The 25,428-nt window shown below is 47.0% G+C and overlaps 1 protein-coding gene across 1 annotated transcript; it reads left to right on the top strand.

Moving 5' to 3' along the window:
* Nucleotides 1-11,582: 11,582 nt before the first annotated feature.
* Nucleotides 11,583-24,892, top strand: STOML3 (stomatin like 3). The gene is made up of 7 exons (XM_039496959.1): nucleotides 11,583-11,750; nucleotides 15,918-16,021; nucleotides 16,963-17,035; nucleotides 18,476-18,558; nucleotides 21,140-21,343; nucleotides 24,216-24,350; nucleotides 24,510-24,892. The coding sequence occupies exons 1-7, from the start codon at nucleotides 11,699-11,701 to the stop codon at nucleotides 24,696-24,698; spliced, it is 840 nt and encodes a 279-aa protein (XP_039352893.1). The 5' UTR covers nucleotides 11,583-11,698; the 3' UTR covers nucleotides 24,699-24,892.
* The last annotated feature ends 536 nt before the right edge of the window (nucleotides 24,893-25,428 follow it).

The raw sequence follows: 25,428 nt of genomic DNA, 5'->3' as shown, positions 1-25,428 counted from the left end.
AGGGACAGAGAATGCCAGTGCCCGTAGCCTGCAACCCTGGAGTTCTGTCCCCAGTAGGCACGGAGCCCCGGCTTCTCTCCCCTGCTGGACACTAGGCGGACCCCGCACCTGCCGGGGACAAAGAACACCAGTGCCCGCAGCCCCGGAGAAGCCGGAGAGAAGCCCGCAGTCCCAGAGTTCTGTCCCCAGCAGAGGTGGGGTCCCGGCTTCTTTCCCCTGCTGGGCACTAGGCAGGCCCCACGCCTGCCAGGGACAGAGAATGCTGGCGCCCGCAGCCCCGGCGTTCTCTGTCCCCAGCAGGCGCAGGTCTGCAGCTTCTCTCCAGCTTAAGCCGCAGTCCCGCGCCTGCCAGGACCGAGAACACCGGCCCCCGCAGTTCTCTGTCCCTGGCAGGCGCGCGGCTTCTCTCTCCTGCTGGGCACTAGGAGGGCGCACATAAATGCCCCAGTGGGCACCATGGTGCCCCTGGGCACCCCGTTGGGGACCACTGCCCTAGATGGAGCAGCATTGGGGGAAAGGGACTCTTCCCCACTGCAGGAGGCAACATGGGGCAGGAGGAGAGTTCTGGGTCCCTTCCCCTAATCAGGGAGCAGTGGATGGGAGGGAAGCCTCTAAGCCACCTCCCGGGGCCTGGTAAGGTGTAGCCAAGATGAAAAACTGTAGAAGAGTTTGTTGAGGAGGGCACAGATGGCTCCATATCCTTTTCTCCACGAAGTACCTCACTGGTGGGGAAGGTGCCCAATTTTCCCTATCATAGCTCTGCTCTCTCAGCACTTCCTAGCTCCCCCACTAATAAACACCTCCATCCTGATTACCCCTAATTTGACCACTAGCTCTACCCATGAGGCATAGTAAAGGTTAAGACTATGTGAGCCAACGTGGGTTTTAGCACATTTAGAATAATCATCTCTTAAACAGCAAGTGACGCTCATAACTGCTGCTCCACTCCAATACCCACCCAAGCAAAATGATGTTCATAGTTTATGTATTTCACGCTTTTTGGGGGTTCCCACTATTATCACCTTTAAAAATATGTAATGATTTCAGATGCTTTCTCCCAAAGAAACTGGGCAGGAAACTGTAAAACAAACTCAATCTCTGACTGCCCAAAGTGAAATACAGCAACACTCTTTCAGGGAAAAGAAAAATACCAGCTGCTTAGTCATCTTCCAAGGGACATATTTATGATCCCCATCAGGGTTTCTCAATAGGCAGCAGGGAGCAATTATTATTACTGTTATGTTTTAATAGGTTTACATAACTATCAACCATGTAAAAGACTGTGCAGATATTGTTTCTAATTAACAGCATTATTTTTGGTAAAATCAGAAAAAAATAACATTTTCTGGGACACTGTTACTTGTGCGGTGTCTGCTCCAGGAACATGCAACGCAGGAAGCATGAACCTACTTTTCTGCCACCACCCGCCCTTCCACCCCAAGCATGTGCTGCATGGCTTCTGCGGGCTGGGGTGGGAGGCAGATTTGGTGCAGCTGTGCATGTGACTGGCTGACTTCCCATTTGAAAGGCCACCAGGTGGCAGCAAAGAGAAGGGACTGAGGAGCAGTCAAATTGCCCAACTTTTGCCCCAAGTCACCTGCTGCCTTTCAAAAGTAGCCCAGTTAGTCACAAATTCCCAACGCTGGCAACAGTCAGCTGGAGCTAAAGAGTCGAGCAGCTCAGGGTGGTATCCCGCCTCCCACTTCCTCTTCAAGGCCAGGCAGTGGGGTTAGAACCCCAGGAGGAGCAGACGTGAAGATGGAGCTGTGTGGGTTGAACAGATGAGGGAAACTGGAGTCCAGGGCCATCCCTGGGGGGGGTGTAATGCCAACAGACCCCAGTCACGGGCAGGCGGGATTTAACCGGGGACCTCTGGAGCTTCGTACATGAGCCTCTACTGCATGAGCTAAAAGCCAACTGGCTGCTAGTTAAGGCTGTAGAGCAGATGCATTTTATCTCTCTCTCTCTAAGTGGTTGCAGTGCCACTAGATGGGACGGAACATAAGACCCAGGAGGTGTGTGGGTAATATGGGGCCTGGCACACTGCTGGCCCAGGCCCTGCCCCATTCACCCCTTCCCCCAAACCTCCACCCCACCTCTTACTGGCTTCTGACCCCTCCCCCGAGCAATGCTGGGAGCCAGCAGGGCGGGATGGGGCAGGTGGGCTGGGGCCGGGTCGCTTGCTGCTGCCGGCACCAGGCCACCCACTAACCCACCAGGCTGCCCTGGACCCTGTGTCCTGAAGTGTGCCCCCCCACACACACACCCAAAGTGTGGAGCCCAGGGCAGTTGCCGTGGGCCATCTTATGAACAGGATGGATCTGCTGGAGGGATGGGATTAATTGCAGGATTGAGAACAGGCATGTGGGGCGAGAGCTCCTGGTGCCGCAGCCAAAAGTACATTACACAATACATTTGGGAGTGTGGGCAACACTAATTGGCCCACACAGGACGTGTATGCAGTGTAGTTGTAACCATATTGGTCCCGGGATATTAGCAAGACAAGGGGGATGAGGTAATATCTTTTATCAGAAATTGGTCCAATAAAAGCTATTACCTTATCACACACAGGCTGGGCAGGAGACGTTAAACACTCAAAAGCCAGCCCAAACACCACACCATCATTTTTTTAATTTTAAATCTCCTAATTTTTTTTGAGCCCCTCTCCTGAAGTTTTGGGGTTCCGTCTTATAATTTTTGAGCTCTTGGGTTTGGCAATAGTGTCAGATATCATTCCCACCGTTTGTCTTTTACTTTCAACTGGAGAACTGCTGGAAAACAACAACAAACAAATGATATTGTGATAGTTTGGGGGATCTATGTAAACTTATACGTTCCAGTTTGATTTTATGAACTCTCGCTAGATGACTGTATTTTTCAGTGTGGAGCAGAACTGCAATGCCATGGTAGGAACAGACCATGACTGAATCTGAAACAAGGCCTTCCAGGTGCCCATCACCTTTGAATATCTTTCACCTATGAGACCAAGGAGTTTGCTAAAAAAGAGGGTGGGAATGGGAGGACAAGGTTAAAGCAAGCTGGTTCTCCCAGTTTGTCTCCAGGGCTGTGATGATCTTGGGAGTCTGTCAATGTGCAATTTATTAATTGTGTTTGTGATTATGATGTCTGTATGGTTAAGACCAGATGATTATCTTTGCTGTGGTCATGCCTCATTTCCCTTGTTTTAAGGAGCCTGGGCGAGGCACCTGCGAGTTTGCCTCTGACTAAATCATCCACATCTGACCAGATCTTGCCTGAACAGAACATGGGCATGCTGCATCCTAGGTGCAGTAGCCGGCTAAGGAGGACAGTCATTCTTTATATGGCTTTAACAGCACAATGCATATGTTAATAAACTTAAAAGTTTGTTAGCATATGCATTGTGCTGTTACATTGGTCAGGAGTCCTCAAGAGGGGAGGGGTGGGAAGGATCAGGGTTGGGGGTGGGACAGAAGGTGTTTAAACAGTGTTTTTGATTCTGTTTCTCCCCATTGGTCTGAATTATCCATGACATTCTTACTGCATCACATCAAGTCCAAATAATTAGAGGAATGCCTCTGCTTGCACTGACCAGAGGATGTTTGGATTCCAATGTCAGCCCAGTTCTGCAGCCTGACAGGTATCAGGTGTTGTCCCCAGTATACACAGAATTCTTCTTTGCAGCCAAACTAGTCTAACATGCATTTTGCTAACTGGAGCAGCAAAACAAAGAAAACAAATGCCTCATTTTCCATCTTTGTGAGTGAGGGAACTATAAGTGAAGGTTATAACGCTGGCCACTCATAGGATCATAGAATCAAAGAATCTCAGGGTTGGCAAGGACCTCAGGAGGTCATCTAGTCGAACCCCCTGCTCAAAGTTGGACCAATCCCCAACTAACTCATCCCAGCCAGGGCTTTGTCAAGCCTGACCATAAAAACCTCTAAGGAAGGAGATTCCACTACCTCCCTAGGTAACCCATTCCAGTGCTTCACAACCCTCCTAGTGAAAAAGTTTTTCCTAATAGCCAACCTAAACCTCCCCCACTGCAACTTGAGACCATTACTTCTTGTTCTGTCATCTGGTACCACTGAGAACAGTCAAGATCCATCCTCTTTGGAACCCCCTTTCAGGTAGTTGAAAGCAGCTATCAAATCCCACCTCATTCTTCTCTTCTGCAGACTAAATTATCCCAGTTCCCTCAGACTCTCCTCAGAAGTCATGTGCTCCAGCCCCCTAATCATTTTTATTGCCCTCCACTGGACTCTTTCCAATTTTTCCACGTCCTTCTTGTAGTGTGGGGCCCAAAACTGGACACAGTACTCCAGATGAGGCCTCACCAATGTTGAATAAAGGGGAATGATCACATCCCTCAATCTGCTGGCAATGCCCCTCCTTATACAGCCCAAAATGCCGTTAGCCTTCTTGGCAACAAGGGCACACTGTTGACTCATATCCAGCTTCACGTCCACTGTAACCCCTAGGTCCTTTTCTGCAGAACTGCTTCCTAGCCATTCGGTCTCCAGTCTGTAACAGTGAATGGGATTCTTCCATCCTAAGTGCAGGACTCTGCACTTGTCCTTGTTGAACCTCATCAGATTTCTTTTGGCCCAATCCTCTAATTTGTCTAGATCCCTCTGTATCCTATCCCTACCCTCTAGCATATCTACCAGTCCTCCCAGTTTAGTGTCATCTGCAAACTTGCTGAGGATACAGTACATGCCATCCTCCAGATCATTAATGAAGGTATTGAACAAAACCGGCCCCAGGACCAACTCTTGTGGCACTCCACTTGAAACCGGCTGCCAACTAGACATGGAGCCATTGATCACTACCCGTTGTGCCTGATGATCTAGCCAGCTTTCTATCCACCTTATAATCCATTCATCCAGCCCATACTTCTTTAACTTGCCAGCAAGAGTACTGTGGGAGACCGTATCAAAAGCTTTGCTAAAGTCAAGGAATAACACATCCACTGCTTTCCCCTCATCCACAGACCCAGTTCTCTCTTAGAAGTAAATTGGGTTAGTCAGGCATGACTTGCCCTTGGTGAATCCATGCTGACTGTTTCTGATCACTTTCCTCTCCTCTAAGTGCTTCAGAATTGATTCCTTGAGGACTTGCTCCATGATTTTTCCAGGGACTGAGGTGAGGCTGACTGGCTTGTAGTTCCCTGGATCCTCCTTCTTCCCTTTTTTAAAGATGGGCACCCCTGGACTTGTGTTCATCCAGCTTTTCTAAATAGTCCTGAACCACTTCTTTCTCCACAGAGGGCTGGTCACCTCCTCCCCAGGCTGTGCTGTCCAGTGAGGTAGTCTGGGACCCTGATAACCTTAAACCAGCTGCCTCAGGAATCTGTCAAGAACTTTGCTGAAAATATGTTTTTCATCTTAGCAACGGAGCTAAGACTTATCACGCATCTGCCCACCTTTATTCGAACGACCCTCCTTCTGATCTGACAGCTCAGGCATTCTCAGTTTCATCTAGAACAATTTACAAACTTGAAAACTAATTCTGTAAACTCTTAATCATTTGATCAATCCCATTGAAGATAGGGTGACCAGATGTCCCGATTTTATAGGGACACTTCCCATTTTGAGGGCTTTTTCTTATATAAGCACCTATTACCCTCCCCTATCCCGATTTTTTACACTTGCGATCTGGTCACCCTAATTGATGACAATGTGACCCTTTCTATGGTAAGAGTTTCAGGAGCCTGTTCTGATAAAAGATGTTGACTACCCACTGAAATGCAATCATAGAATATCAGGCTTGGAAGGGACCGCAGGAGGTCATCTAGTCCAACCCCCTGCTCAAAGGGGGACTAATTCCCAGACAGATTTTTGCCCCAGATCCTGAAATAGTCCCCTCAAGGATTGAACTCACAACCCTGAGTTTAGCAGGCCAATGCTCAAACCACTGAGCTATCCCTATTTGGGTACAGTACCATCATGCACTTTAGAATACAGTTCTATTTAAAATTTGTCTTTTACTAAGTTATACATATGCTGAAATGACTCCTCACCCAACTCCCATATACCACATAAACAGACTGAAATACTACATATTTTTGGGGAAAGTGAGTAGTTAAGCATGTTGATGTTTATATATACAAACACCCATTTCATCACTGTACTGGAAAATATAGCTGAACTTAATCTTCTTGGAATCTGAAGAAAGTTTAACAGCCCCAATTGTTTTCTGTGTTAGTCAGTGTGAATCTGAAAAAATTACACGCCTTCTAAGAGAAAAGAATCAGTCCACACATACTGAAAAAAAATTCCATCCAACCGGTGTTCAGAAGGGTGCTACAAGACATACATAACCTCATGAGCCGAGGGCAGAGAAGATACCCTCCCACATTATGGCCAGCAAAAACAATAACACTAAAATCTCAAATAGGGAGAGGTTCACAGATTTGCCAACCTAAAAACCTGTGTTATGCTTTAAACCACCTCAGCACATACCAGGTTTATGAATATTACAAATTTAACTGCAAAAGAACACTGAAGCCCATTAACCGGAATGTGTGCCAGGCAGTGTGCCCTCACTGACAAAAGGTGCAGTCACACCCGAAGAGCTAAAAATTAACTTTCCTCTTAAGCTAAACTGAGTCATGTCACTGGCTTCATCTCTGTTGTTACATAACAGATAAAAAAACTCCAGTGAGGGATGGTGCTGGCACATAGGGTCTCAGGTACGTGGTGTGCTTTTTCAGAATCTCTTTTGGGAATAGTCATGTAGGTGAAATAGCTGGTACTTATGATTATGCTATTTTTATGCATGTATATTCATCTTGGTATCTGAAGTTATGCATATTAGCTATGTTTACTACATGTTTGCTCCGGTGGTAATGCCTAAAGGTATTTAACCAGCACATGAAGGGACAAGTCAAATTGAATGGCCCATTAAGGAACACTTAACTCACAATGTCCCCTGGAAAATGCCTGTCTACACTTAATAGACTTTTTGTGAATGTTCTAACTAAAATATAGGTGGGGGTGATGGACATGTAACTTGCCCATGCAACGCCAAACAACATCTTCCACAGTAAGAACAGATTTCCCTTTACTTGGCACTTGGCAGAAGCTCTGGCCAATTTCCTGCTCTGGCCTCTGGACTATGAACATATATACTAATTGGGGCAATCTAACCAAAGAACTGAGGACTTTACGGTAATCTGGAGCCTTCACCCTTCATATTTTCTTGAGCCTTTGCAGATGGTCTTATGAGTTGGATATGGTACAGAGACTGTTCTAGCCTCATTGATTGCTGAGTTCTCCCTTGCAATGGACAAAGAGCAGATCTCTGCTGACTTTCTCACACGAGTCAGCAGCCTTTGCTACCTGTGGTATAAGCAACATCACCCTTGCTTGAGAGGTTTTGTTCTTTCCTCTCCAAATATCAAAGCCTGTTCCCATTGAACTCAACAGCAAAATTCCTTTTGATCTCAACGGGAACAGGCTTTGGCCCCAAGAGATCAGAAAATGTGATTTTGATCAATTGCTTATCTGTCCAGAGAGAGTTCTCCTGCCTGTTCTGCCAGGCTGGTTTTGATTGCCCCTCCTGTATGTCACGCTGAGGAAAATAATAAAATAATTTGGGCTGTAGTTCTATCAAGATGTACATGGCACACACAGTTCTATGCCTCTTCCATCAAATCCTGATGGCTCAGCATCTTTGCTTTCCTAGTGCCTGGAGGAGAGCAATACTTAGATAAAGGCAACCTGGCAGACGCTTAGTGTGGACATAAGGGAGGCACTGATAGTGTGTTAAGGGAAAGTGGGGTGATTGTCCTTCCTATCCTTCTTTCATTTAAGAAGTTTTCAGTGTGGGGTGCTGCTGGATCCTCAATGACACCTAGAAGTACAGGTGGCACCAGGGGCCCAAAGCATAATTTTACAGCTGCATCTGCTTAACAGATGCAGTTGTAAAATTTTAGACCGGTAAGGGGGGTGTTGGAGGAGATACCGGGCTGGGGGCAGGGCAGGGAGGAGTCACATGGAGGGCCACATGGGGAGGTCACATGCCCTCCTTCGTGTCCCTCCCATGAGTGCAATACCGGCAAGAAATGATTTCTACTTGCACCACTGCCTAGGTGAAAGCAGTTTTCTCCATCTTGTCTGCAGCGAGCTAGGGTTTTAAGGAGTGGAAAATCCTGAGAAGAGACTAGAGACAGCAAAGCCAGAGCAGGGGTTTAAAAACACTAAGGCTTGGTCTACACTAAGTTGACGTAAGGCAGCTTACGTCGACCTAACTCTGTAAATGTCTACACTACAACGTTGCGCTCGCCAATGTAAGTCGACACTACACCAACCTAATAACTCCATCTCCGCAAGAGGCGTAGTGCTTAGATCAATGTAGTTATGGTGATGCACAGGGCCACCCCTAGCCACAGCCCCCCCTCCCATGGCGGGGGGGAGGCTTCTGTTGGATGGGGAGGGGCTGGCTCCAGGCCTCCACAGTGGGGCAGGAGCAGGCTTGGGGGCAGGGGGGAAACCTCCTCCCAGCACATGCTGGCAGCGCGGCGCAGGTTGGGGCCGGGTCACTCCACTTCCTGCCGCCTGGTGATTGCAGGGCAGGCCCGACTCCGCACTCACGGGGTGGAGGGAAGTGGAGTGACCCAGCTCCAGCCTGCTCTGCTCTGCTCCCTCGGGCCCTGGCTCCCAGCCTTGAGGCTTGGGGGGCAGGGGGGAACTACACCCCCCCCCAGAACTCACTGGCAGTGCAGCTGGGGCAGGGGAGCAGAGCGGGCTGGGGCCGGGTCCCTCCACTTACTGCCGCCAGTGTGTGCAGGCCCGACCCCTGCTGCAGTCCTCAGGGGAGTGGGAGCGGGAGTGGGGCTGGGGTGGAGCAGAGGAGGGATGGGGCGGAGCAGGGCAGGGGCCATGGGGAAGAGGCAGAGCAGGGGCTGGAGCAGTATACAGCTGCATATCGCACCAGGAAATTTGGTGCCCCAAATTTCCTGGTACCCTACGCAGCTGCGTGCTTTGCGTATGTGTACAGACAGCCCTGGTGACACGTCTGTGTAGACACTGCATTACTTACATTGCCCATTGGCTGTCAGCCCCGCACCAGGCTCACAGCTGGAGCTCCCACTGCCCTGGGGCGGGGGGTGGTGGTGCTCACAGTGAGATTCACACTGTCAGCCCCAGGGCGGGTGGGCTCCAGCTATGAGCGTTGCATGGGGGGGGGCTCCAGCTGTGGAGGAGGGGTGCTCCAGTTGTCAGTGTCCCACACTGCTAAGTTGGTGGAAGCACTCCTGATGAGGACATGCACCACCAACAGGGCGCGTAGTGTGGACATAAACCACTGCAGTAATTACTGTGGTGGCTAAGTATGCCAACCTAAATTAGGTCAGCTTAATGCTTTAGTAAAGGCTGAGAAGTCACTTTTACAGGAACTCAGAGGGGCAGAGGGAACCTTTCTGATTGCCTGACCAGCTGTAGCTGAAGAACACGGACTGCAGGAGTTACAGTGTCAGATTCCCTGCTTTGGAGGAGAAGCCGTGTGCTGGAGGAGTGCAGTCCAACAAAGGGGACCTAGAGCCCTAAAATGACACTGAAGCAAATCCCAAAGACTGTTCAAGCACTGAGGACTCATGCAGGGAACAGCATGTAGGTGTTTTGCATACATCTCTTGCTATGTAGAATGACTGGGTTTATAAACCTTTCTGCAAAAATCTGTCTCTGTTTGTTTCATTTGTCATTTGTCCCTGAAGAGATGAACTACAAACCGTGTGCTCCTATGGAAAGGGTGTGCTTAGGCTACTGGGGAGACTGGGGGGCACACTGTTAGTCCTTTCAGAAGGGGCACTAGAGAATCTGTGCCCAGGAAGTGTGCCAGAAAGGCTGGAGCCAACTACTGTGACTGGGGCCTACTTGGGGAATCAAAGGGAGCTTAACTGCACATGGGGCCCCAATTATGGGTCCAAACCCATAGCCTGGTAAGCATCCAGCAGGGGGCATTTTGCCAGAGCTGTGACACACCCCTCACTAGGGCTTTGAAGATGGTGAGTGACTCATCTGACAGAAGGAGGATGAAACTTTATTTAAGGGCAGGCTCTGCCCCAGACACTCTCTTTCCCTCACAACCACATACACCAGCTGAGCAATTGCCAGCAAGCAGAAGGACTACTGGAGGAAGAGGGACCTACCTGCCTCACAGTGCTGGATGTGCCTTGCACAGAAGGGTGTGGACAGTTACTTAGTTGCAGAGGAACCCGCCACCAGTGTTTGTTGTTTTGAACTCTCCAGTGTAGCCAAGCCCTGAATCAAATCGCAAAGGAGTCCCAGGGCCCTATTGTGCTAGGCACTGTACAAGCACAGAAGCACAAGACAGGCCCTGCCCCATGGGGCTCATGATCTAGGTAAAGGGGTGTGTGTAAGAAGTTCTTTTGCAAAGTCTGTGTATTCTTTGCTCACATGTCCCCGAAGAGTTAAACTAAACCGTAGAGTGCCCATGAGATGGAGTTCTGAGGGATGCATGTATAAACTGCTGGGGAGACTTGGAGGGTTGGTATTGGTGGGGGGCTAGGGCAACTGGCCTGTGGGATTCCATCTCCAAAGGAAGGGGCACCTCTGAAGTGTGCCTGAGAGCCCAGATCCAGAGATGGTGCGTGGATGCCGCTCAAATCCAGTGGGTGTGGAAGCCCTTGAGATCCAAAGGTTGGGTCCAATATAGCAGCCTGGTGCCCATCCACAGGGAGTACATGTAACAGGTATTAGGCAAAATGTAATTAAATGTATTGGCAGCAATAAGGAAGCAATGAATATAGAGGGAGAAGTAAAGTGTGATGGAGAAGATAAGTCATAAAAATATAATTAATGCAACTAAGTGAGAGAAAGATAGAAAATGGCTCATTGAATTAACATACTATGACATTTTGTCCTATGTCCTCCCCTCGCCCACACACTTTGTAAATGGTTTTGTCTTTATTTTCATACTCTAATTACAGCCAATTTGATGCAGTACTGAAGCAACGAGTTTCAGGACATGTAGCAAATATACACTGACCCATATAATTCCTTGGAATGTAAGGAGTTAAAGGCTGAAAAAGTTTCCATATGATTTTACAGTCTCTCGCACAATAGGGCTTCAACTTGGTTGGCCTCTAGGTCCTACTGCAGTATAAATGTTTAATAATAATTAATATTTTTAAGGTGTCTCTCATAAGCTAACAAGAGGAGAAGGAAGATTCACTATGCTCCTTGACAGTTCACTGGCGTCCTTACATTATTATATATATTGCACTAGTACCTAGGGACCCTAAACAAAATTGTGGCCTCATTACACTGAATACAGTAAAGGCAGCTCAGGAAACAATCCCTGCCCTGGAGAGTTTACAATCCAGCTTTGACTTCTTTTCCTTTTTTGCCATGGCTTTGAAAACGGTGCCATTCATTGCTGATGTGTGTAGAAATCATGTCCAGAGACGATTCTGCAGGAAATAGAAGTGCTGGGCCAAATTCAGCCCTGGGGTAAAGTCATTGAAACCAGTGGAGTTACTCCAGAGAGGAACATGACCCATCAGACTTTGTTTTTTGTAAACATTCTTCCCTCACCTGGGTAACTAATCCCTTGAGGACTCTCTCGCAGGTGAAAGCTTGTTCTTCTGCCACTCTGCTTTTCTTCTCAGCCACTTTAACAAGCTGTGTGCCATTTGAGGGGGGTGTCTTCATTACGGCTTGTGAGGTGATCAGGATTTCTCTATAATGAGATGGATTCCGGGAGAGGCTCCCTTGGGAAAGAAAGTAAGGAGACTCTAGTTGGTAAGTATTCCTTCCATTCTTACTGCAAAATAACCCCAACAAACATGTGTGTGTGAGAGAGAGAGAGAGAGAGAAGTTAAGTGTGGGTCAAAGGCCTCAGATTGCTGGCCCTGGATTCCTCCATCTTCATGGACAGCACTTCTGCTAGCTTCCCCACTGTCCTGCCAGTATGCCTCAATGCTTATCTGGGGACTGACCCATATAGGGGATAGGCTAATTCAGAGTCCATATCCATAAAATCCTTAGCCTCTCTCCGCTACCGTGATGGTACCAAATGATGCCAGTTATGCAGGTGGTTTTGTAATGAAGGCTCCTGAGAATTGGACTGAGACAACCAACTCATTTCGCCTAGGCCATCAAGCAACTGAACAGGTAACAGCTTTCGGTCAGTGGTTCAATATGGACTGGAACTATTTACCAGTTCCATTCTTTCTAGGTTTTTCACTGCACCCATTGCCAGGGTGTCTGAGCTCTTATAGGTAAAAGACTTCATATTCCATTACATATCCCTGGAGCCATCCAACAGCCCCCTGTTTTTTTTTAAATGGATACTAATTTTGTGTGATGATTATAGGTTGGACAGACAAGCGATGCTGCTAGCATTTTGGTTTTAGCAATCAAGAGCAACATAATCCTTATGAAAAAGTCCTAAAGATTTTAATAAAGAATTATAAATGTTCTATAGGGTTTTAGACCATCTTATAGAATTCTAGGATAGGGATATAATTCTCTATGCTAGTCTATAGAGATCCATAAACCTATATAAATGGTAGTATTTTCTACTAAATCCTACAGGACTTTTCCATAAGGGAACATCTTTCTTTCTCTCCAAAACTTGTGGCCTTATATTCACTTAGTTCTGTCTCTCACAAAGTGATGGTCAAAGCACCAATAGTGCTCAGCTCTGTACAAGATCCCAAAACAAAAACAGTCCTGGTGCCAGAGGCCTGGCCCTTCAAAAGACAGACACAGAAGAGACTTCAGGCACTGGGAAACTCAGAGGAGGAAATAACGTGGAAGATTTTTTATTTTATTTGTTACTATTAACTCACTTTGGGAGGGCATCGGGTGAGGAAAGCTAGATCCACAAAGGGACATATGCATGGCCACACTGACATGCAATGCCTAACATTTAGGCACCCTGCTATCCAATGGAATCCTCAGCCCTAAGTTAGGCTCCCTATTCAATGCATGGGAAGAGTCTGACACCTAAGAATGGAATTCGTACACGCTGACTGGGGAGCGCCCGAAGCGAGCCAGTAGGAAATGCTCAGGAGAGGGGTGTGGCCTAAGCCCTGGGCCTCAAAGGGACAGTCCCGGAGTTAGGCTCAGGTCAATCCTTTGTAGCAAGAAAGACACACAGTGAGAGCACCTTCTTTCCATCCCCCATGATAGCAAGTAGCTCTGGGGTTAGGACTGTCTCCTGGGATGTGGGAGACCTGCTTTCAGATTCCTGCTCGGCTGCAGGGAGAGGAATCTGGGTCTCCCATGTCCTAGGTGATTGTCCTAACTACTGGGCTGTCAAGTGATTTTTTTTCTAGCCTAATGAAGATTTAGCTATTTACCCAAAGTGAAACAGCTTCAACAGGCGAGACTGAGGGAAACCCACATCAGAGTACCTAATACCCTAGTGGTTAGGGCACCCATGTGAGAGGTGGGAGCACTGTATTCAAATCCTGCCTCAGCAGTAATCAGCCCAGGTGAGCGGTCTAACAGCCATCACCACACCTGACTTTTGTGTGAGTCAGGCCTGCTCCAAGAACTCCTACCAGATCAGGCCCTGGCAAGATAGGGTGAGGGAACATCTAGTTTATGAATCGTACTAGGGCACTGAGCACCTTGCGGGTGTCAGGACAGAGAAGGCTTTGCACGCGCCCATCAGCAGAAACTTAGCCACCTAGGAGATGTTACCAGTGGGAACTTGGGAATTTAGGGCTCAGTTGAGTGAGAGCTTTGTGGACCTCGGTGACATGTAAATGTTGCCCATAGGCACCTAAGTAAGTCCCTAGCCCAGAGTCTTTAGGAAGGATGTGAATGACGACAGTGGCAGCATGGTGAACAGGGATACAAGTATGATATTTTAAATCAGAGTAACTTTTGAGCTAGAGAGAAAAACTCTGTTGAAACCTACAGCCTAGATGGGTATAAAAGGGGCAGGAGGAGAGGGGATGATGGCATTGTTGGAGGTGGGGAGGATGATGAAGGCCAAGAGGTACAATATGCCTGTTTTCAGCATCTGTAAAATTCTTCTGTGATTAAAACATGGCTCTGCTTCTTGAGCAATCTTTCACCCTTGGAGCTGACAGTGAGCCAATGTTGATACTAACATCTCCCATTATTTGTTCACATTGCATTTGATCATAAAAGTGAGTAGGACATTCAGCGGACGGAAGAAACATTTAGCCTCTTGCCTGTTACTTAATCTACCAGCTATAGCCTGACACTCCAGTGATGGCAAGTGAATCTGAATAGGGCAGTACGTATGGTGGAGAAGCAGCATAGACAGTGTTTTTAAGTTTTTAACACTAATCCCTGAGGGTCCTAGTCTGGCCTCAGCCATATATACCTGATCTTTTCATGGTAATTTACTCAAGAGAACTGCTCAAATCATTGGTTCCAGCAGTGGCAAGACCAAATGATATTTTTCTAGCAACCGGCCTGAACCTAAACCCTAGATTTGTGTCTTGTCTGTTACAATGGGTCAGAACAAAAGCCTGGATTCAAACGCTCCCAAATGTAGAGTATTAGTGTAAGATGCACACACAGTTCTCATGCAAAAAGCTTGAACAGAAAAGGCAGGATGTTCCAAATGTAAGCGGGGGAATGGTCCCGCTATTGTGGGGAACTTTCCTGGCTTCTGCACTACCCCGGTGAAGTGGGCTAGTGAAAGGATCTGAGTCCTCGCTCCCACTTCCTTTACCCAGAGGCCTCCCCGCCCTCGAGGACTCCCCTTCCACTCTCCTGTCTGGCAGGGTCCTCAGAACCCCAACAAGGCTGGGCCCAGGATTCCTGGGGGGCTCAACCCCCAACCCTACTGTGGTCACCTAGGACAGGGGCTAGGGTGTCCCACTCCAGGGTACTTTCTCTGCTCTGGGCATCTCCCTGACCCACTGATCATTTCTTACACAAATAAGGCCTAAAACTTGGTCCTCTTGGGCCCAAATCTCTCAACCTCTGAATGATTAAATCTGTAGCAAGGACCTCAGGACAGTGGAGCAGAGGACTGCAGAGCACAGCATTCTCTCCTCAAGTGGTGGGGAAAAAAAGATTTTAGAAGTTATACAAGGAGAAGGTTTTTACACAGGACGAAGTTTGAATCCGAAGCAGATCAAGTGAGCAGGGAAAAGACCTTAGTTCTAGTATAGGAGTCCTCATACGGGGAAGAGCAGGCCCCCACCACAGGTTGTGTTCAGCCCAGTGCGGGAGCAGGTTGTCTGGAACAGCATCTACACTCAGAGCCTGTGAACATGCCTCCCTTGTATCCTGCTCTGGGGTGCTGAGCCCCTAGCTGTCTTCCTCTCCAAGTAGTGGAGAGGCATGGAGCGAAGAGGCAGAGGAGGCAGCAACATTCAGCTTCTCGGTAGCATGCCCACAAAAATCAATTACGGCCACGCTTTCCATTGAAAAATTGATTCCTGCTGCTGGTCTTCCCCTGGGATGGCTCCCCTCCACTTCTCCTGTCCTGGTTCCTATTGCTTATGCCCCAGCTGCTCCTCTTGTGTGGGGCTTGGCTGGGCTGGATTCCTCACACCCTTCCTGTGAAAAAATCTCTGGCTTTTCCTTGCCTCGTTGCAGCTCTGCTCCTAAGTACCCCCTCCCCTGCTAAAAAAACCCTGGCACCTGGCAATTGGGGTCTCCAGGTTCTATCCCGACACAATTAATTAATAATAATAGAGCGCTGAGGAAAGGCAGCAGGACCGGAGAGTGAAAAGAACTGCCCAGAGGGATAGTCACAAATCTGCACATTTTGACAGTCACTGGTTTAAAGCTTTTCTGGCATTAGGTGAACGGGCCAGCTCTCTACAGCAGAAGTTTCAAACCTAAACTGTCCTGGGAGGCCCTGTCATTTTCCTCATGTAGAGCTTCTTTGTTGTGCCAGATGTTTTACTATGAACTCAGCAGATTGACCAGGCAACTCACAACGGTTCCTGTCTTTTCATTCTGTAGCAGATAAGAAGGAAGGGATTGGGGCCTGTGGCTGGATCCTGGTTTCCCTTTCATTCCTGTTCGTGCTTATTACCTTTCCTTTCTCCATCTGGCTGTGCTTGAAGGTAAGCTGACGGGAACTGGAGCACTGAGAGAATGGTCTATTACTACTATGTATTTCTCCAGGACAAAAGCCATTTGTACCCCATGTTATGGGACAAAGGATAGTTTTTGTAGCTAAGGTTCAAGACTGGGATGCAAGAGTTCTGTGTTCTGGTCCATGTTCATCCCCAGGCTTCCTGAATAACCTCAGACAAGTCATTTAAACTGTCTGTGCCTTCAGCTCTCACACAGGGATACTACTTCCCTACTTCACAGGGATATTGTGAGAATAAATTAATGAATGTTTCTGAGGTGCTGGGGATGAGAGACCTAGAAAAACTGATCAATATTTGAACTAACAAATACAAATGCAGGTCCACATCCTGGGCCACCCCTGGAAAAAAATAGTAGGTGCTTAGCACCCACTGGCAGCGAAGCTCCCTCCCTCACCCCTCCCGCACCTCCCGCCCACCAACGGCCCCACTAATCGGCTTCTCCCCTTCCCTCCCAGTGCCTCCTGCCCACCATGATCAGCTGTCCCGTGGTGTGCAGGAGGTGCTGGGAGGGAGGCGGAGGAGGAGCGGGGATGAGGCGCACTTGGGGGAGGGGTGGAACTGGGTGGAAAGAGGCGGGGGGGGGGCCAGGAAGAAGCGGGGCAGGGCAGAGCAGGGGTGGGGTGGGGGAGGAAGGTGTGGAGTGGGAGTGGCCCCCTTGTGCTGAGTGGGGGTTGAGCACTCCCAGGGAAAGGAAGAAGCCGGCGCCTGTGATCACATGCATAAGTATTTGCAGGATCGGGGCCTGATGTTCCACAGCAAGGGTGAGACCAAGATAAAAAATGTGTAATTATCGACACATCTTTTGCTATAATTATTTTGTCATTTCCATGTGGTCTGAAGGATAGAAGGTCAGGCAAGAGGGAAGGGTGGTGTTAGTGTTAAACTCTATTTTAAAAATATTGTCCTAGATTGTCAAAGAATACGAGCGTGCTGTTGTATTTCGGCTGGGACGTATAGTGTCTAAAAGAGCAAAGGGCCCAGGTGAGTAAATGAGGTTTTATTATGTTTTCACTGTAACCAGTTGTTCTGCATCTGAGGTTCTCTCAAGTCCTTGTTCAGAGAATGGGTGATGCAAGGAATCTGTCCAGGCCACAGTAAAAAGGCCAAAGTAATTCTTTGTCCATAAGCCTGTGCATCTGCTGCTTGTTTTCTCTATATTGCTGTTTAGAGAGGAAGTCAGCAGATCCTTAGGGTATGTCCAGACTACCTGCCGTATCGGCGGGTAGCGATTGATTTTTTGGGGATCAATATATCGCATCTCATCTAGACACGATATATCGATCCCCGAACACACTCCCGTCGACTCCAGAACTTGAGCGGCGGTAGTGGAGTCGACACGGGGAGCCGCGGACGTCGATCCCGCGCCATGAGGACCCGAGGTAAATTGATCTAAGATACTTCGACTTCAGCTACGCTATTCACGTAGCTGAAGTTGCGTATCTTAGATCGATACTGCCCCCCCACCCCAGTGTAGACCAGCCCTGAGATTTAAACCTGGCTTTATAATAGAATAAAGATCACATGAAGGGGAAGGATGATCTTGTGCTTAACACACTGGACAGAGACTTAGGAGATCTGAATTCCATTCCCCATTGTGCCACAGACTTCCTGTGTGACCTTTGGCAAGTCACTCAATCACCCTGGACTTCAGTTTGCCATCTGTAAAATGGGGATAATAATATTCCTTTCTCTCACCCTTTATCAGTCTTGTCTATTTAAAGTTGTAAGCTCTTTGAGGCAGGGACAGTCTCTTACTAAGTGTGTGTACAATGCCTAGCACAACACTTGGCATCATAGTTGGGGCCTTCAGGTGCTATTGTCATAGGAAATGATCACTAATAAGAAGAATGCTCTCTACATTATTATAACAAGTACCTTTGCACCATGCAGATGAAAAATATCAATTGGAAAAGGTACAGTGAGACGGTGCAAACGTGGAGTAGGAATGGAGGACGAACCCCCTTATCTCTCTTCCTCTGCAAAACAACCATGTGGCCCAAAAAGTGGGCAGGGTCAGGGGTTGAAGGAGGAGCCACACTATGCGGCTAGTTTCCCCTGACCCACCCTCCTGAAGAGCTAATAATCTAAACAGACAAAACTTTGAGAGGGGAAACAGAGGCACAGAAAAAGGAAGTAACTTGCCCAAGGTCACATGGCAGAGCTGAGAACAGAACGGTGTTCTTCTGACTCCCAGTCTAGTGCACTATCTACTCAACCATACTGAATTCACAGTAGTATTGGAACTCTGACATCAGCATTTCCTTCCATTTTATATATATAAAAATATGAAACCTCACTCCTTTCTCCTCATTCGGAAAAAGAAATGCTGTGGTAATGAAATATCAGTACCTTCAGATTGGGGAGGGGTGGAACTGGGATAAAGGTGTTTCAGCTTTGGCTTTTTCTTCTTCTTTTTTGCAGGTTTGATCTTGGTCCTTCCATGTACGGATGTTTTTACCAGGGTTGATCTTAGAACTGTCACCAGTAACATTCCTCTACAAGAGGTAACAACCACCAATAGTCATTTGAACTAGAAATCAAACCTAAAGCAGTTTTAGTTTTTAACATGTCAAACTAAAAAAGCAGTTTTATTGTCTCACAGCCTTTGGCAGCGGTACAGACTTAACTTCATTTGCTGTACTTGTTTACTTCCAAATGCTAGCGCCAGAATAACACTGGAACCTAATTGAGCCTACAACCCTACCAGCTCAGGTTACAGTCTTGTCACTCCTGGCAACTCAAGCAGGCTTTTCTTATTGACTTTCAGCATTCTGGGTGAGAAAAAGAGGAAAGTGAGATTAGAGCTGGAGCCCTGGGGAGGTCCAAAGATGAGAGGATGAGAGAGAGGGAAGTCAAGAGAGCTGAAATTTACCAAGCCTTCATAATTAGTCCTCTCTCTACCATCCATGGCAATCAAGCAATAAACTAGAGTGGGATCCCCAGTAATTATTTTCCCTAGTCAGAAGTAGATCTGGTAACTAACTGATTAGATTCAAAACTTATCATCATTACAAAAGCCTTCACTGAAAGTCACTTAGAAAGTTAAGGTTGTTCCAGACAAAACAATGAACAAAGACCAAATTGGTCACATTTGGTGCCTATGGATAGGTAATTTAATACATACTTAGATACCTTAACAAATCACCTTGAAGTCAAAGGAAGCTGCAGGCGCTCATCATCTCTGAAAATCAGGCCTTAATAGGGATGTAGGGCCTACTCTTTAGGCACCCAGGGTTGAAAATGTTAGCCAAAGAAGTTCATTTTTAAAAATCGTCAATGGGAAATCTCCCCCTCCCCAGAAAAAGGTTTATTTACATGTAGCTACAGTACTGTGCTTCTACTTGAAGAGCTGCTATTTTATTGTGCTTTTCTGAAGAAAGGAGAAACAAGAATCAGTAGTGATAGAGCCACAACGGTGCCGTGCTACAGATGTGAGAAAAGTTTATTTATGATATAGTGTGCTGCTAGAGATTGTTCGTAAATATTCCATCCACAATTTAAATGCCTGTGGCCTGGAGTAAATATGCTTAAGGAACCTCCTAGGTTTTAAGAACTCAAGGGTCTTATTTTATGTAGTGTCAGATTCACTGAGTCTAAACCCTGTTACCCCTTTTTAACCCAAGTGATCAGTATTCATGGGCTTGTGGGTTGTTTCCATTAGGAGGAAAAAATGATGATCGAGGCAGGTATTTCTTTGATGCAATCCTGTTTATTTACAAAAATGTACAAAGTCCTGTTTCCCTAAATACAGTAGGAATCAAACTGCAGGAAACCGTTTCTTTGCTCATAGTTTCCCACCTATTTCCATCAGCACTCTATGCAAAAGCTCCATCTCTTAGTCATTTCTCAGTGTCATACTACAAATGCTCCTCTGACTGAACATAAGAACGGCCATACTGGGTCAGACCAAAACTCCAGCTAGCCCAGTATCCTGTCTTCTGACAGTGGCCAATGCCAGGTGCTTCAGAGGGAATGAACAGAGCAGGTAATCATCAAGTGAACCATTCCCTGTTGCCCATTCCCAACTTCTTGCAAACAGAAGCTAGGGACACCACTGCATCTGGGGCTTCCTTGCTGCCTTCTTTGTGTGTTTCTATGGTACTGATCCTCCTCTCTCTCTCATACACAAACTGCATTTCATGATGCAGACCCCAAGGCAAACCTCTCAGAGTGCATGGCTCAACTCCTATTCCAGCCTTGCATGTGGCCTATATTTTTGGGTGGTGACTCCCTATTGTTTCAGCTCTGGATTCCATAAAGGAGCGTAACTGCTTCTTACTTTTATCCTGTATGAAGAGTGACTGTTCTGCCCACCAACTTCAGTGAGGTTTCCCAACCCCCAGCATAACACCCTGTTAGAAAGACTCCATAGATGGAAAGTCAGCTGGGGTGGAGGGGAAGCTGATGTAGTGAAAAGGGGAGAGGGGAGATGACATGCAGGAGGGATGAAGAGAGCCAGCTCTGAACAAGGGTAGGTCTGTACAGGAAGGAAGGTAGCCATAATACCCTGGGAACATACTTACTCAATACATCCTCACTGCAATCTCTTCTGGCAGGGCTTCTATGGAGCCCTTGGTGCAAACTAAAGATGCCTCCCAGCTATTCTGGTGGTAAGGCAGTGGTGGAAACATCACCTGTGCTCCATCAAGATGAATTGTTCACTGGGGCACAGGGGATTTACAGTTCCTTTCACCAGCGTTGGTGAATGTGGCCTGGCATGCCTACATAAAGGGACTCCTCAGACCATTTAAGAACATGTTATCTAGTTGTTGCATTTGCTTCCTGTCCTTGTGCCTATGATTTTTAAATTCCATGAACCTGCCTATGATTATTCCAAGGCAAATGCACTCAGAATCATCACAACTGGTTAACATATTACTGGGCGAGTCATTTAAATACTTTTCACAAATGTTGCTTTGGTTTAGATGGTTGCAAATCCAGGGTGATGCCACTGAAATCAATTTACTTTGATTTCTTCGAATTATAGTGGCTTCTTGTCTCACTATAGGAAACAAACATCTCCATAACATTGGGATTTGTGTGTCCTGGATGATTATCTAATCTCTGTATGTTTGTTTTTTGTAGATTCTTACAAAAGATTCTGTAACTACCCAAGTTGATGGAGTGGTCTACTATAAAATCCACAGTGCTATCTGTTCAGTGGCTAATGTCACAGATGTCCATTTAGCCACCAGCCTGCTGGCACAGACCACTTTGAGAAATGTTCTAGGCACCCAAAGCTTGTCCCAGATCCTGTCTGGCCGAGAAGAGATTGCCCACAATATCCAGGTAAATCCGCATCTAATGTTCTATTGATGGGCACAGCATTTCATTTTATGGAATATCATCTTAGAAATGAGTGGCCTTTAAAAAAAAGTGATTGTAAAATCTTTCATTATCTCCTTTCAGTTTCATACCCCACCTACTGCAAAATATGGAAGAAATATTGTAAAGATATTTCCTCAGCTCATCTGATAAAACTAGTAATCTCTTGTTAAAAAGCAAACAAGGCTCTTGGAACTTAACTTTTTGAGAAGTGAATGAGACAGTAAAGAGTCTTGAGATGGGGCTCCCTGCCACTTCTTTAGAAATGAGCAATAATGTGCGATGGTGGAGAAATCCATAGTTACTGGGATGCTTTATCTTAAACGCATGACTTTAATGTCAGAAGAGACCATCATGGCCAGCTAAAATGACCCCCTGCACATTGCAGGCCACAGAACATGGGTCGTGGGTATAAGAGGCTTGGGGAGACTAAGCCTCCCCAAACCAGGCAAGAAATGCCAGATGCGCTTGCGGTGCACCTCTCTTTGGAGGACCACTGCCACCCCTGGAAGCTCCCAAGAAGCAGCGGGGCCACCAGCGCCCAAACTGTGGCCCCATTTGTGCTCCACCCTGAGGCCCCACTCTTGCTTGGCCTCTTCCCCTTGAGACCCTACCCTCATTCCAACTCTTCCTGCCCCCACTCTTCCTCTTCCCCAAGGCTTCCCCTTGTCTGCCCATCAGTTGCTCCGCTCTGCCCCCTTTCCCCCCATCACTTACCCTTGAGGCAGGAAGGGACAGAAAGAAGTGAGCAGAGAGGGGGTGGAGAGGAGTGAGAGGCAGATATGGGGGTCTCGGAAGAGGGGGTGGAGAAGAGAGGGTGGGGGAAGACTCAGGGAAGGAGATGGAGAGGAGTGGGGGGCCACGGAGGAGGGGACTAGGGCTACCAACTTTCTAATTGCACAGATGTGAACACCTTTGCCCCCCTACCCCAAGGCCACACCCCTTCCCCGCCCCTTCTCTGAGGTCCCACCCCCACTCATGCCATCACCCTTCCTCTGTCGCTCGCTCTTCCCCCACCCTCACTCACTTTCACTGGGATGAGGCAGGGGCTTGGGGTGCAGGAGAAAGTGAGAGCTCCAGCTGGGTGTGGGCTCTGGGGTGGGGCCAGAAATGAGGGGCTCAGGGTTGAGAGGGGGCTTCGGGCTAGGGTAGGGGGTTGGGGTGTGGGATGGAGTGCGAGCTCTGGGCTGGGGGATGGCACCAAGGGGTTTGAGTGTGGAAGAGGGCTATGGGCTAGGACAGAGGATTGGGGTGTGTGAGGGGGTGAGGGCTCCAGTTTGGTCCCATTTCTATTACTCCAGTTTGCAAGGTTATCCAGACCATATTGTTTTAAAATGTGGTCCTCCTCTCTATTGGTAATACCTCCCAACTTTGTGTCATCTGAAAATTTTATTAGCTCACTCCTACTTTTTGTGCCAAGGTCAGTAATAAAAATGTTAAATAAGATTGGGCCCAAGACTGATCCCTGATGAACTCCACTAGTAACCTCCCTCCAGCCTGAGAGTCTACCTTTCAGTATGACCTGTTGTAGTCTCCCCTTTAACCAGTTCCTTATCCACCTTTCAATTCTCATATTAATCCCCATCTTCTGTAATTTAACTAATAATTTCCCATTGGAACTGTATCAAATACCTTACTGAAATCCAGGTAGAGTAGAATTTCCTGAATTTCCTTTGTCTAAAAAAACCTGTTACCTTCTGAAAGAAGGAGATCAGGTTGGTCTGGCACAATCTGCCTTTTGTAAACCATTTTGTATTATCTTAACCAGATGCTTGATTAAACTTTGGCACCACACATCTCTCATGTCATGTCAATAAAATGTATTGAATTGACCTGAACTGGATTGAACTGTTCCAATGTTTAAATCCCTCTCTCTTTACATACTCTCCCCCCCGCCCCTGCCAATCCAGGGAGTGTCACTCTGGCAGCCAAGAGAGAGTAGAGGAGAGAAAAAAGATCTTGTTTCCTCTTAGATACCAGGAAGAGAGACAGACCAAAAAAAGACAGCTCACCTCCACACCCCTTCCACCAACAGCCAGGAAAAAATGTGTGTGTGAGAAAGGTGATATGACGTGATGTTGTGTCAATGTGTAATGAGGAACAGTCAATGGTCCTGATTGTGGTAGCGCTTAGGAGCCCTAGTCATGGACCAGGATCCTATTGTGCTAGGCATTGTGATGCATCATACTGATTCTATGTATTGATGGCAAATAGTACAGTGCAATTTCAGGATGTGACTTGCACTCTTCTGAGGGTCTCTGGCTCCAGCAGACGACAGAGTGGCTTATCTGTGATGAAGGGTTGAGTGCTATTCTTTTACATGGGGGTACTTACTTTTCTATGTTCCCAGATTCTCTTGGTCCTTTATTAACAGCTCCCATTATTGAACCTGTTTCTGCAAGCACATTCCTCACATGAGGAATTTAACTCAAGGCAATGTCTGTAGGTTTGGGCCTGTAGGTCTTTAATTCTGACCACGATAAAGGTAAATGGCTTCTTTCAAAGCTGTTCCCATCAGGCAGAACTGATGCTAGAAAAATAGCACAATGACTTGCCCAAGTGCATCATCTCCCCTCCAACACGTCACAGATCCGAGAGAATATTTCACAACTAATAATTGATCTGACCTTTTTTGGCCACTTGACCTACCCCTGAAATATCCCCATGCAGATCATAATTTCCTCCCATTTATTCTTTTATTTCAATTATTCTTTTGCAATTGTTTTGGAATTCTGAGTGTAGTCGATATCTGAGCCATTTTGGTTAGTGTGATTTGTCATTTAAGTCACATAGGATAGGTTTTGATATTAATTGTCCTTTTTTTTAAAAAAAAAAGTCTATCCTCGATAATGCCACTGGTAAATGGGGAATCCAAGTAGCACGTGTGGAAATCAAAGACGTCAGGATCCCTATGGAGATGCAAAGAGCTATGGCTGCTGAAGCTGAAGCAACACGAGACGCTAGAGCTCAGGTGAGAGCCACAGTAATATTTCTGTCATTCGTATAATGTGGTACATCTATAACCTCTACATCTTTTGAAGGACAAACCTCCACATTGTTGTTTTTGCTTCAGTTGGAGGGTGGCTTTTCCTCATTGCCACCAACGTGCCTATTTCTATCACGTTTTTAGATCATAGCAGCAGAAGGAGAAAGGAATGCTTCCGAAGCACTGAAGCAGGCCTCCATGGTGCTGGTCGAGTCTCCATCAGCCCTGCAGCTGCGCTACTTGCAGACCTTGACCACGCTGGCTACTGAGAAGAATTCCACCATTGTCTTTCCTCTGCCCATGAATATGCTGCAAGGTTATTATAAACAATAATAGGACCAAACCAAATGGTGACCAAGGCTTTTTTACACTGAATTCTTTAGTTTGCAGAGTTTTACAGGGATTCAGGAAAGGCAAACCTCTGCAGCTGATCACAATTAATGTTGAAAGTACACTTTGATACCCTGCCTCAGGAATAGGGTTAACTACACAGAGACAATCACAAGTGAGAACACTGAATCTGAATGCCCCCAAATTTCTGAGGGATTCAAAATTCAGACATCCAAATGTTGTGGTTCAAACTCATCTCTAGGTAAGAAATAGAAGAGACTTTGTTAAAATGCAGATTAAACTTAAACTGAGATGCTTGCTTTTGATGTTACTTGATTTTACAGAGTCACTCAGTTAGCAGGTATGTGGTGGTTTGTCTGCTCATCAGGAGCCTGCCTCTAAAAGCTAATACAACCACTGCATGCAGTAAATAGGCCAGCTCCTGCTCTGTTACACTGGGGTAAATTTGTAGCAACTCAGCTGAAAATACCAGTGTAGTGGCGAGAAGAATGTCACCCAGAGGTATTCCTGGATCATTACTGGAACCACCAAGTAATTTGTAAGTCTATGTAGCTCCTATAGACTGGGGGCTACATCTACAAAAGGACTTAGGTGCCTATATCCAACATTTAGATGCCACAGGCCTTAAACCTCTCTCTCTCACCTAAGCCCCAGCAGGCTCCTCAAATTCGGTGGGCCCCCATCTATTTCACCTACCGGGGGCCAATCCAGT

The sequence above is a fragment of the Mauremys reevesii genome, linkage group 1 (assembly GCF_016161935.1).
Source record: "Mauremys reevesii isolate NIE-2019 linkage group 1, ASM1616193v1, whole genome shotgun sequence".
Taxonomy (NCBI): Eukaryota; Metazoa; Chordata; order Testudines; family Geoemydidae; genus Mauremys; species Mauremys reevesii.
Note: the sequence above shows the minus strand (reverse complement) of the source record. Positions and strands in the feature narration are given on the sequence as shown.

Excerpts from the sequence above, each read along its gene's own strand:
- STOML3 (XM_039496959.1), top strand. The coding sequence starts at position 11,699 with ATGGATTCCGGGAGAGGCTCCCTTGGGAAAGAAAGTAAGGAGACTCTA. Across the intron at positions 16,022-16,962 it reads CCATCTGGCTGTGCTTGAAG|ATTGTCAAAGAATACGAGCG; the intron begins GTAAGCTGACGG and ends ATATTGTCCTAG. Across the intron at positions 24,351-24,509 it reads CACGAGACGCTAGAGCTCAG|ATCATAGCAGCAGAAGGAGA; the intron begins GTGAGAGCCACA and ends TCACGTTTTTAG.